Below are 14,142 nucleotides of genomic sequence, written 5' to 3'. Positions count from 1 at the left end.
CCTCATGGTCCTTAAGTGTAAAAATCTCAGGTTTACCCAAATCTGAACCCATGCTCTTGGAATTTGGTCTAATTTGAGTTATCTACAGGCAGGATAAGACAAGCAACCATTCACTTTATTCCATTGTTGTGTTCTAAAATGCTTCCTTTTCATTAGGAAAGTACCTTAGTGTTTAGCTTTCCAGTTCCAACCGCGCACATTGCCCAGTACATAGTAAGCATTGGAACAAATGTCAATTTGATTGACATAAGCCCCTTCCCAGGCCATTCTTGATTCATAGGAATCTCTGTTCTAGCAATTTAAATTCCTTAGAAATTATATTACATATTTGGGCATTACAACTACCAGGAAAGTACAAAAGTAATATTACTTTGGGAGTCCATATGTGTTGGTTTTGGATTTCTTCCATTAGAGTAAGTAGCAGCAAGGTTTTCTTAATTCATGAGGGTCATGGGAGCCAAAGTTGTGAGACTGGAATAGTATTAGCCCTGTCAAGGAACAATAAAACAAATTAGACTCTTGCTGGCTCTTCTTTTACCAGGCAGATTCCACTCTACCTAGAATCTACAAGCTTCTCTTTTTTCTTTTTAAATGTGTTATAATTAACAATTGTTAGGGAAAAGCTTTATTGATCTTTTAAAAACCAAACTGATAACTTTTGCTTTTAATAGGGATTTGAGATTATCATCACAAAGCCACAAAATCTTGTCATTATTGTTGTTTTGGCTTTGGAGCATTGTTTCTATAATTTTGGATAATTTTCTTATATCTAAATGAGTTAAAAATTTTCCACTCTGAAGCTCTTTCATATTTGCAGCAGTGTTTTAGAATTTTTTGGCCTGTCTATGGTTTGAAAGTGTAGGCTATGCTCTGTTGATGTCTTGAGTGCTACGATTTCCCCATGCAGGATTAAATAGTGTTGCATATATTGTATGTATTGTAAGCAAATAATATGGCTTCTCTTTGTGTTAGCTTTTTTGTGTCCTTTTTTTGTTTTTACTTTTTTTCATTTGTCATCTGTCTTTATTGATTATTTATATTTGTGTTAGCTTTTGCTGCACATTAAATTTGTTGCTAACAAAACTATGTGAATGAGCTCAAAGTTTAAACAAAGTCCTATCCTGTCAGACTTACCTATGAAATTTTTCATCATAACCAAGTGAGATTTATGTTAGGGATACAAGATTGGTTCAACTTCAAGAAAACAATTATAATTAATCATATTAAAAAATCAAAACATCCAAAACCATATAATCATCTCAATAGATACAGAAAAAGCCTTTGACAGAATATAACACTCTTGCTATGCCAACTCTACAAGGTACAGGTACAGAGGCACCTTCTTTTTCAATATCATAAAAAGCATCTATCCGAAACCAAAAGTCAGCATCATAAGCAATGAGGACACACTAGAACCTTTTCCAATAAATAACAGGAATTGGGAGTAAAGTAAGTATGCCCACTCTCCCCAATGTTATTTGATATAATTCTGGATATTCTAGCAACAGCAATAAGAGAGGAGAAAGAAATTAGAGGAATAAAGATAAAGAGGGGGTAAAAATATCTGTCTTTGGTGTCTTACACTCTTTAGCACTTAGTCATTCTCTGCTTGCTTTATGTATTGGATTTGTTTTCCCAGACTATAAAAAGTCCTTGAAGGTAGGGTCCTTTCTTTATATATGGCCATTAACAAATTCTCCAGGAGGGAAACTCCTTTTTTTGAATAGGTTTTTTTTTTTTTTAAGTATATTAAACCAAAACTCCCTGTGTGCATTAACAAGACAAAACTATCTCCTACACAGCTTATGTTTGAACCCCAGCTGCCTGCCTTCACTCAGGCTTCCATCCCATCCTTCTCCAGTTTCTGGTGCCCTCTTGGTAACTGTTGTGCATTCCTCTAGAAAAACAAAGAAGGGCTGTGGAGGCATCCTAGCATGTTAGACTTTATACTCTGCTTAAGTTCAGTCTCCTCATTTTACAGATGAAGAAAATGAGGCTCAGATGTTAAGTAGTTTGCCCAAGCATGGATTTGATAGTTACAATTATTGATTTGATTTCTTATACTTCAGTGTGAATGAGTTGGGTGGGTTAAACTCAACCATCATTTGTACTTAAATGCTTGTGTCTCCAATTGTGGAATCAAAGGCTTTATTTTCTTCTTAAAGGACTTTAAGGTTACCTTGGACTTATTCTTGTTTCTAAAAGTAAGCCATTTTAAGGTGAGTGGGGGGACAGGGAGAATAGGGAAATCAGAAAAGACTTTTCATCATCAGTACTGTTGTTTTGTTTTTCATCTCAAACTTCCCTACTAGAACATGGGGGATAGTATTCTATTTTCAGAAGCTGCTAGAGGTAGATAAATCTGTTTTCCTGAGATCACCATATTCTTTGAGTCGCCACACTACTACTACTACTTCTTCTTCCTCCTCCTCCTCCTCTGCCGGCAACTCTGACCCTGGAAACTCACCTTTCTCTCCCCTTCTTTGCCTGATAAGACTGTCTCTTCCCTGCCTCTTCCTCTTTCCCAAGATCTATATGTTTTCTAAAGCATTTGACTTTAACATATAAATGTTTCTTTTATACTCTAACTCCCTTTTTCTTATATCCTAAAATACATTTCTGTGACTTCTATAAATTTTTATTTGTTGGTAATGAAGTTTCAGATAAAGAAGTGTCACTGGAATGAATCCTAGATTGTGTCCTCTTTGAGAATATAGACCATTTCATTTTTGTTTGTATCTCGGAGCAAAAATGTAGAACACAGAAGTAGATGCTTTTTTCTAGAGTCATTATGGAGCCACTCAAGCTTCTTGAGCACAGGAGTGACATTGTCAGATTTATATTTTAGTAATATCACTTTGGACCTTGTTGAGGCTGGATTGGGGATAGGAGAGAAAGGATGCGAGGAATCTTTAACAACCTTCTAGGAAGAGAGATGATGAAGACCTAAACCAGGTTGTTGGCTCTGTGATTTAGAGAGAAAGGGGAAAGACTTGGGAGATCTTGAGGAGCTGGAATTAGTAAAACTTGACAGCTGATTGAATATAGGAAATGAATGAGAGTGAAGGGTTAATGCTGCCTTAAACCTGGCTGAGTGGAATAATGGTGGTAGTCTTGACAGAAATAGGAGGAGTAAGTTTAAGGAGAAAGGGATTGAGTTCATTTTGTCTGTTCATTTTGCACCTGGTCCATTAGATCTCAGGAAAACTGGTATTTTTTTTTTTTTTCTGGAAACATCTAAGGAAGGAAACAGATGGTACTAGTCAGTAAATGTGACTTTGTATATGTCATTTTAACCCATATATTCTCCTGTCTTTACAAATAGGGTTACCTGAGAAAAAAGCTGAGGAGATCAAAGGTGATGAAATGTACAACATTGCATATTATTGTGCTCTTTATTGAGTAGAAACTTTTCGTTCAACTGCACCCTCTCAAAATACTACAGCATTTTAATAATCTACTAATTTAAAAATCAAGTAGAAATTTGTTTTAATTTACTTATAAAATATTTGTTTTGAGAGTTTTAGGATATCTTTTTGAAATAGTTTGATCAACCTTGAGAAGTCATGAAACAAGAATTAGAGATAATTTGGTCTAAAGCCACCTGGTAGAGAATGCATCCTTAATTAATGAATCATTCTCATTAAAGGGAATACATTAAAGAACACGATAATTCTCCCTTTCCTTACTTCTTGCCTCGAACTCCAGGTCTGGAGTTTTACCTTATAACATTCTCTTTAAATTCCATGTTTTTCATATTGCCTTCAGAAATAATGATTTTTAGTTATGACTAAGATGTTGCTCAATAATCCTTTTATTTCCTAACTTGAGATTTATGAAATGACAGATGTTTCAACTAGACATGCTCTGGATCAGGATTATCAAATGTTGTTTTGAAATCTTCCTGAGAACTTCTGTATTCTCATAAGGGCCTAGTTTATTTGACTTTTCTTTTCATTGTCCCTCTTATTCATCCCTTTTCTATCCATCCCTTCTTCAAAATGTTTTTATCTTCTTGGGAAGAAATTGAAATAAAGTATTTTTTATCATCAGATACTTCTAGGTTTCCAACTGAGTTTTGTGAGTGAAATAGTTATGAGGAGAGGAAAGGTGATGAGTTGATTGAGAGGTGTGACAGAGTAAATTACTAACCATGAGGGAATAGTCAAGGAACAAAATAATGATGAAGGATGTGTTAACGTGGTTGCAGAAAAAGGATGTTGTGCAAGTGAACCTACTGCAGTATGAGCTTCAGTATCTGCATTTCCCTCAGAACTTTGCTGTGAACCTTAGAAGTGAACTTCCTGTGAACCCCAGTTTGAGAAACACTGCTGTAAGTGAAAACATCACTCCTCAACCTTTTCAGAACTGTAGTGTATTATCATCTATTTGACTTCATAACAATGGTTCCCCTCCCCCCAAAGCCTTGCCTTGGAATATAATTTTTTTTAAGTGAATTAACTTTAATTGGATTTGAGACTCTCTTTGGAGATAATTTGTGACAATATAAAGAAATAATTCCTAACAAATAATTGTCCTTTCCTTTAATTCCCCTGGTTAAGAATGTTGTACCTGTTATCAGTTATCTCATGGAATATTTTTAAAAATCATGAAAGAAAACCTTATCTAACATTGTTTCTTGCCCCCTGGAAAAGGATGATTTTGAAATCAGACTTAAAATGATAAGACATTTCATCTCCAAAAGTGTTGGGAACTCCCTGTCTATATGAGTTATAACCAGGTTGGGAATCACTTGACATCCCAAAAATTAAGTCATATTCTTAAAATTTATTAATGATTATTATGAACATTGAAAAGCATATTTTGTCTATGATTTAGAACAGTGATGTTAAACTCAAATAGAAACAGATCTCTGTAGCTACATATTGACTTAGAAAACCACAAATCAGTATTATCTGTGTTGTAGTTTTATTTATTATGTTAAGGATTTCTCAATTGCATCTTAATCTGGTGTGGAACCCTTGGAGTTTTACACTGTAAGTTTGATGCATCAGGTTTAGAATTTAGTGATAGTCACTCTGGAGGTGCTAGAGGAACCTGATGTACCTTTCAAGCCAGAGTGTTTTATTTCATCATCTCCTTTGAGCTTCCCAGCAGCTCTGTAAGAGGAGGACCTTTTAGTTTCATTCTCCTCAATCTTCCAACAGGGAGGTGGAGGCTTAGAGAAGCCAGAGGTTGGCCCAGGGCCACAGGGCTGGTCAGAGGCACTGTGCTTGTATTGTAGACAGGGGCCTTGGGTTCAGATCCTGCCTACACTGCTTTCTTCACCTCTCTGGGCCTCATGTCCGCAGCTATAACCCTGGATGTTGAATGCTGTCCCTGAGTTCCCAACCAGCTCTAAATCTATGATTCTCAGATCTCTCTGACACAGAGTTCAGCATTTCAGCAAGCTCAGTCCCAAAAGAAATAATACAATCCCATCTTTAATCAATCAGTGGGTCAGTAAATGTTTATTAAGTGCCTTCTACATTCTAGGCACCGACCTAAGGACTAAGGCAGTCCCTGCTCTCAGGGAGTTCAAACTCTAATGAGAGAGACAACATGTAAATAACTCCATATAAACGGAAGGAAGGCACTAGAATTATGGGAGTTCTGGAAAGATTTCTTGTAGAAGGTGGAATTTTAACTTGGACTTGAATGAAGGTAAGGAAGCCAGGAGATGAAGATAAGAAGAGAGAGTATTCCAGGGATAGAGGACAGCCAGTGAAAATCCCTTGAGTTGGGGGATGGAGTATCTTGTTTAAGGAATAACAAGGAGGCCAGTGCCACCAGATCAGAGAGTATGTGGTGGGGGTGTTATTTTTTCTTAATTATATATAAAAAATTTTAACTTTTTTTAAATTTTGAATTCTAAATTCTCTCTCCTTCCCCTCCCTCCTTGAGAAAACAAGCAATTTGATATAGATTATACATATATAGACATACAAAACATATCACCATATTAGCCATGTTGCCAAAGAAAACACAGATCAAAAAAACAAGAAAAATAAAGAGTTTAAAAAAGAATGCTTTGATCTGCATTTAGACTCCCATCAGTTCTTTCTCTGGAGATGGATTCCATTTTTTATCTTAAACCCTTCAGAATTATCTTGGATCATTGTATTAAAGGGAATAGCTAAGTCATTCACAATTGATCATTGTACAGTATTGCTGTTACTATGTACAGTGTTCTCCTGGTTCTGCTCCCTTCACTTTGCATCAGTTCATGTAAGTCTCTCCTAGTTTTTCAGAAAGCATCCTGCTTGTCCTTTCTTACAGCACAGTATTCCATCACAATCATACCACAGCTTGTTCCCTAATTTATGGGCACGGAGGGTGTTAATTGTAAGAAGACTGGAAAAGTAGAGTGGTGGCAGGTTCTCAGTGCCAAATAGAAGCTTTCATATTTGATGCTGGAGGTGATAGGGAGTCACTGGAGTCTATTGAGGGGGAGGATGAAATGGTGAGGCTTGTACCAAACAATCACTTTGACAGATAAGTGGATGGTGCCTTATCATGGAAAGAGACATGTGACAGGGAGACTAGTCAGCAAACTGTTGCTTCCAGGCCAAAGTGTGAGGTGATTAAGGAAGTGTATACAAGAGACATTATGAAAATAAAATCAGTAAGACTTGGCAGTAGATTGGATATAGAGGGTAAGAGAGAGTGAGGGGTTTAGGATGAGGTTATGAGCTACTGGGAGGGTGGTGGTACCCTTAACAGTAATAGGGAAGTTCAGAAGAGGAGAAGGTTTGGGGGGAAAGATAAATGAGTTCAGTTTTGGACACACTGGTTTAAAATGTCTTAAGCTTGGACACTCGTTTGAGATGTCCAGTAGGCAGTTGGAAATGTGAGACTAGAGATCAGGAGAGGTTAAGGCTGGATAAGTATATTTGAGAATCATTATAGAAATGATAATTGAATCTGTGGGAGCTGATGAGATCACCAAGTGAACTAGTATAGAGTGAGAGAAGAGGGCCCAAGGACACCCCTGGTTATTGGGTGTGACATGTAGTAAGATCCAGCAAAGGAGGCTGAGGGGGAGCAGTCCAATAGGAGAACGAGGAGAGAGTATCAAGAGGAGGGGGGTTGGCAGTGTCAACTGCCTTCAGACTTGGCTGTTAGGTCATTGACTGCTGATAGAACACTTTCCATTGGGTGATAAATCTGGAAGCCAAACTACAGAGAAGGAAGAGGAGGTATCGATTTTAGATGGCCTTCTCTAATAAGATGAGACAGAACAATAGCTTAGAGGGATGTTGGATCAAATGAAGTTTGTGGTTTGTTTTTTTAAGATAGAAGAGACATAATATAGAGAAGCAGCAGTAGACAGAAAGGTTGAAAATATGTGGGAGTGGAGATAATAAAAGGGACATCTATTGGAGAAGATGAAATGTGGAGGGGTCACTTGTCCATGTAAAGGGATTTGCTTTGGTAGTAAGAAAGGTCTTATGTGAAATGGGGTGAAGTAGGAGACAGTGTTAGAGTGATGTGAGGTGAGGAGGGGAAGGAAAGGGAACTCTCAGTGAATGACCTCCCTTTGCAGTGAAATATGAGTCCAAGTTCTTAGAGGAGATGGTGGAAGATGGAAAACTGGGAGTTTTGATGAGAGATAAAAATGTCTGGAAAAACCACTGTAAGTGAGTGGATAATGAGCCAGTTAGTGAGGTGTAAAAGGACTGTCTTGCTGCAGTGAGGACCCTGTTGAGATTATACAATATAAATTTGTAGTGAATCCATCCTACATTGTTTTATGTTTTTCTCCATCTTTTTTTCAGTAGCATTTGAGGAGAAGCAATGGTGGGAGTAATCTAGGGAGGAGCTTTGGGTAAAACAAGACCCTAGATAGAATGAGGGAGCACTTCAGGTGAGAATAGAACTAGTTCACCAAGGAGTCAGATAGGAAAGGGAGGAGAGTATAGCTACAGCAGGGATTGATGACCTGGGAAAGAACTGAGGGATTGAAGGGTTTGAAGGTCATGATAACAGGCTTTGCTGTCCCAAGGCAGGGGAAGAAGTGCAGATTGTGATCACAAAAGAGAATTTCAGGTGATGCACTTGTGAATGATGACAAGATTATGGGTATAACCATCTCTGTATAGGGTGGAGACTGTGTAGGATTTCCCATTCATGGGAAATGAGTAAGCTGAAGAACTGAGGGCTTAGGTGTTTGAGGGTATATTAGTGTGTGTGTGAAAGCCCCCTGGTATGAGGGAAGGAAGGGGAAGAAGAAAGAATGACTATAAGCCAACCACTAAACTGAAGAAAGAAGGAGATTGTCTTTGAGGTCAATAGACAATGACTATCAAAATTTTGATTGGGTGGTAGATACTAATTGAGTGAACTTCAGAGGAGGTGAGGCTACTTGAGTGATGGCAGAAGAGGGAGAGCTTGGAAGTGGTGATGGGGAACATGGAGTATTCCAACTTCCCACACCTCAACTGATTTTGACCTGAAAAAGTTTGTGCCCTGGTCTCTTAATTGGTGACTGGAGAGGAAGAGATGTTAGTGCAGTCTAAGGCATAGGATTGATAACCGAGAGAGGAGGGCTGAGCTCTCTGGGTTTACGTGGGTTGGGTCCTTGAAAAAGGCACTAGTGAGACCATAGTGTTGCCCAACCTCTGAACCTGCTCTCAGAGATTCCAAACCAGACTCTCCAAAGGTTGCTAGAATAATCTGGAGCAATCCCCTTATAACGTCTCAGAGTCTCAGTTTCTACAACTGTAAAATGAGATTAGACTAGATGACTTCTGAAAATCCTTTTTAACTTCTAAATCCTTTTTTAGCTATGATTATCTTAGGGTTAGTCTTCCATACAGCTTTCAAAAACTTTTTAAAATTTTACTTTATTTTTCAATTTAGTAGCATTTCTTTTCTCTCTCCCATCCATGCCCCAATTTAACAGAAATAAAAAAAAAATAAAAAAAAACTCTTGTAGCAAATATACATAGTCGAGCAAACCATATTTCTACATTGTCCATGTCCAAAAAATATATTTCTCATTCATTTCAGGAGTGCACCACCTCTTTGGCAGAAGGTGGGTAGTATAGTTAGTTCATCAGTCCTGTGGAATCATGTTTGGTCTTTGAAATGATTGTGATCTTAAGTCTTTCAAATTTGTCTTTAAAATGTAATTGTATATACCTTTCTTCTGGTTCTACTCACTCAACTCTGCATCAGTTTGTAAAAATCTTTCCAGGTTTCTCTAAACCCATTCCTTTTTTCATTTTTTACAGCATGGTAGTCCTCTATTCCATTCATATATCATAATTTGTCCAGCAATTTCCTAATTCATATACAGCTTGTTAGTTTACAGTTCTTTGCCACTATAGAAAGAATGCTGTAATTATTTTTGTACATAAGGGCCCTTTTCCTCCTTCTTTTATCTCTTTAGGCCTTACAGGTATACCTTGAAGATACTGTAGGTTTGGTTCCAAACTACCACAGTAAAAGAAATGTCACAATAAAGCTAGTCACACAATTTTTTTTTGGTTTCCCAGTGCACATAAAAGTTATGTTTATACTATTCTGTAGTCTATGAAGTGTGCAATAGCATTATGTCTAAAAAAATCTATACATACCTTAATTTAAAAATGCTTTATTACTTTAAAAAAATGCTAACCATCATCTGAACCTCTAGCAGGTTATAATCTGTTTTGCTAGTGGAGGGTCTTGCTTTGATATTGATGGCTACAGATTGATCAGGATATGGTTGCTGTAGGTTGGGGTGGCTGTGGCAGTTTCTTAAAAGCACAAGGAAATTTACCATATCGAATGACTCTTCCTGTCACTTTAATATTTCGAGGCCTTATTTTAATATTGTGTCCCAGGGAAGAGGGAGTCCAGAGGAGAGGGAGAGAGATGGAAACAGCTGTTCAGTAGAGCAGTCAGAACATATACAACATTAAATTAGCTATCTTATATGGGTACAATTTATGGCACCCCAAGACATAGTAGTAATATCAAAGATCACAGATCACTGTAACAGATATGATAATAATGGAAAATTTTGAAGTATTGTGAGAATGACCAAAATGTGCCACAGAGGCATGATGTTGAGCACATGCTGTTGGAAAAATGACTCTGATACACTAGTTCAATGCAGGGTTGCCACAGACCTTTAGTTTGTACAAAACGTAGTTATCTGTGAAGTGCAGTAAAGTGAAACACAGTAAAACAAGGTTTGCCTGTATAGACCTAATAAAGATATTGCTCGATCAAAGGATATGCACAATTTAGTGACCTTTAGGACATACTAAAATTCCTTAAATGTAGGGATTATTTTTTATTTTATCTATCACCAGTAAATGCTCACATCGATGTTTCAGTGGTCTGTGAATCCACCAGTGTACATTCTTTCTAATGATGTCGACCATAATCCATCTCTGCTTATCTAATTCTTCTTCATGATTTGCAATAAGTTAGGGGGCTGCTCACCATGCTGCAGCCTTCCTCCCATTTTCTTGACATCATAGGGATACAAATAGAGAATATGAGATGACTGTTGGTTACCTCTTGTGGTGTGACCGGCCTATCTTCTTTCTGGTTATGTGTTTCTTTAACATCCATTAATCTCGAGTAATTTATAAGATGTTGCAGTCTGCTCATTCTCACCATGTGCCTCTCCATTACTGTAGATGATTATCAGCATCATTCCTTGGAGTCATACAGTGTCACTGGAAGGATATTGATGTTAAAAAAGATGAGCGTTTGTTTTATTTTGGGGATAAGCTGATTCCGGAAGAGATGGGATCATTAAAAGAAGTGGTCTGCTATGCTCTACTTACTGAAACTTTTCCCTCCTTACCTTTCACAACACTGTACTTTCCTTGTTCTATTAACTTTCTTGCTGCTCCCACTCCAGTCAACTTTCCTGGCTTTGCATCTTCCTTCAAGTACCCAAAACTGGATGACCCTAAAGAGTCTGTCCTTTGCCACTTTCTCTTCCTTGGTAATTTTATTTTCATAACTGGTTCCATTTATCACTTCTTTGTAAATAACTCCTAAATCTGACTCTAACTCTAGCTTCTCCACACAACTTCAGATCCCATATTTATAGTTTTGTTTTGTTTTATATTGCTCTTCCTGGATATCTTGCCAACACTTCCAGTGTAGCTTGCTTAAAGCTGATCTTGACCCTGTAGAGCTTACCTTCCCCTAACATCATTTACTTTCTGTTGATGGTACCAGTCAGCTAGGCTTTTTACCGCATTTAGCTTTTCCATCTACTTTACCCCTTCATGTTTAATGAGTTACCAGGTTCTATCAGTGCATCTTCCATGACATATCTACTGCCACCACCTTCTCCATCTATGTTGTCATAAGAACCTCCTCATTGAACTCCCTGACTCTTATCTTTTCCTTCTCCAGCCTATCTTTCCTAGTCCTTTAAAATATTATTCCTAATGCACATTTTTTTGTTTTGTTTTGTTTTTCTTTTTGGAGGGTAGTTGGGGTTAAGTGATTTGCCCAAGGTCGCACAGCTAGTAAGTGTTAAGTGTCTGAGGTCAAATTTGAACTCGGTCCTCCTGACTCCAGGGCTGGTGCTCTATTCACTGCACCACCTAGCTGCCCCTCTAAAGCATATTTCTTTACTATGTTACTTCCTTGCTCAGTGCTTCAGTGGTTCCCCATACATTACTGAATAAAGTATAAAAGCACATAGCATGACAGTCAAGGCCATTTACACTATGACCACAGCCTACTTTTTCAGTCGTCTTGTACTATACCATTTCCACTCAGGTATTTTGCTTTCATACTAAGCTTGGTTACTCATCACCTTCCCCCTTTTTGCCTCCTTTTCTCCTAACCCTATATGGCATCAAATGAGATAATATTTAGAAAGTGCTCAGCACAGTGTCTGGTACATGTTAGGTTGTTAATAAATGCTCATTCTCTAACAATCTTTACAGCCAGTGTCTCTGATAAAGGTCTCATTTCTAAGATAAATAGAGAATTGAGTCAAATTTATAAGAATTCAAGGCATTCCCTAATTGATAAATGACCAAAGGATATGAACAGCCAGTTTTCAGATGAAGAAATTAAAGCTATCTATAGTCATATGAAAAAATGTTCTAAATCACTATTGATTAGAGAAATGCAAATTAAAGTAACTCTAAGTACCACCTCACACATATCAAATTGGCTAATATGACAGAAAAGGAAAATGACAAATGTTGGGGAAGATGTGGGAAAATTGGAACACTAATGCATTGTTGATGGACTTGTGAAATAATCCAACCATTCTGGATGACAATTTGGAACTGTCTCCAAAGGATTATAAAACTGCATACCCTTTGATTTGGCAATACCACTACCAGGTCTGTATCTCAAAGAGATCATAAAAAAGGGGAAAGAATTCACATGTATGAAAATATTCATAGCAGCTCATTTTGTGGTAGCAAAGAACTGGAAATTGAGAGGATGCCCATCAATTGGGGAATACTGAAAAAGTTGTGGCATATGAATGTCATGGAATACTATTGTTCCATAAGAAATGATGAGCAGGTGGATTTCAGAAAAAACTGGAAAGATTTACATGAACTGATGCTGAGTGAAGTGAATAGAACCAGGGGAACGTTGTACATAGTAACAGCCACATTTCCAACGATCACGATCTAAGACAATTCCAAAAGAGTCATGATGGAAAATACTGTCCACATCCAGAGAAAGAATTATGGAGTCTGAATGCAGATCGAAGCATAAAATTTTTTTCTCTTTTTCTTTCTTGTGGTTTTTCCATTTTATTCTTATTCTTTTACAACATGACTGATGTGGAAATATGTTTAATATAATTGTATATGTATAGCCTATATCAGATTATGTGCCACCTTGGAGAAGAAAAATTTAGAGCTCAAAGTCTTATAAAAGTGAATGTTGAAAACTATAAATAAATTCATGCTTGTTCCTTTCTTTTCTGTATCTTTGCTTGTACCATCTAATATGCCAGAGACAAATATCGCCTGTCTTTTCACCTATTGGAATCTCTCTCTTCCTTTCTAGATTGTCAGCTTCTTTTTTTTTTTTCTTTTGCCTTTTGGAGGGCAATTTTGGAGTTAAGTAATTTGCCCAAGGTTACACGGCTAGTATTTTTGTGTGGGTGTTAAATGTCTCAGGCTGGGACCGAACTCGGGTCCTCCTGACTCCAGGGCCAGCGCTTTACTCACTGCGCCACCTAGCCGCCCCAAATTGGAAATGTTTTTTCCCTTAAGAATTTTTTTTTTTAAGCAATCGGGGTTAAGTATCTTGCTCAAGGTTACATGGCCAGTTATTTCTGGGTGTGGTGCTGAGTATCTGAGCACGGATTTGATCCAGGTCATCCCGACACTGGAGCTGGTGCTCTTACTCGCTGAGCCACCTGGCCGCCCCTTAGATTGTCAGCTTCTTGAGGGCAAGAGCTAGTTCCTATTGCATCTTCTTCTGCAATGCTGGATACTGGGGATACAATATATTCTTACATTCTAATATAGAGTTGAAAGAAGTATAATGTTTCCATGTCGCTATAAATCTGATCATAGATGAAAAGGCCAATGTATTACTTTTTCATTACTGATCAAATCCATTAAATGTGTGTGTGTGTGTGTGTGTGTGTGCGTGTGCCAAAAGACTGGCAAAAATAAATACAAATAATCTTTGATTAAATGAAACCAGAAGTTACGTGATGTATAGAAATTAATTATAACCCTTTTTTCTTCTTTGGTCCTAGGGTTTTGACCCACCACATCAAAGTGATACAAGAACAATTTATATAGCAAACAGATTTCCTCAGAATGGCCTTTATACTCCTCAAAAATTTATAGATAACCGAATCATATCATCTAAGGTAAGGATAACCAAATAAAAATTTTTTAAAGCATAGATCTATAGCACTTGATTTTGTTTTGTTTGAAATATTTTAAAAGTTAAGAAGCATTTATTTCTTCTCCTGCACCTCCCTATCTTTCATTGGAAAAAAGAAAAAAAACCCATCTAATTCTTGAAAGTAATATGCATAGTCAAGCAAATCATTTATTTAGCCAGCCTTGTCCAAAAATATGTTTCATTCTGCACGTTGACTGAGTACTCACCTACCAGTATGTGACAAAGCATTCATCTATCTATCTATCTATCTATCTATCTATCTATCTATCTATCTATCTATCT

At 37.3% G+C, this 14,142-nt stretch overlaps 1 protein-coding gene across 3 annotated transcripts in view; it reads left to right on the top strand.

The window, feature by feature from the left end:
- Positions 1-14,142, top strand: part of ATP11B (ATPase phospholipid transporting 11B (putative)) — a 144,170-nt gene that overhangs the window by 17,609 nt on the left and 112,419 nt on the right. For all 3 annotated transcript variants that reach the window (XM_069104796.1, XM_069104795.1, XM_069104797.1), the window contains exon 2: positions 13,706-13,822. In XM_069104796.1, coding sequence (XP_068960897.1) covers positions 13,706-13,822 — 117 coding nt within the window. The remainder of the gene's footprint in view (positions 1-13,705; positions 13,823-14,142) is intronic.

This window comes from Petaurus breviceps, unplaced genomic scaffold (genome assembly GCF_028583685.1).
Source record: "Petaurus breviceps papuanus isolate PSGF00001 unplaced genomic scaffold, PetGlider_PUasm1.0 688, whole genome shotgun sequence".
Classification (NCBI taxonomy): domain Eukaryota; kingdom Metazoa; phylum Chordata; class Mammalia; order Diprotodontia; family Petauridae; genus Petaurus; species Petaurus breviceps.
The sequence above is the reverse complement of the archived record's forward strand: the minus strand, read 5'-3'. Positions and strand labels throughout refer to the sequence as shown.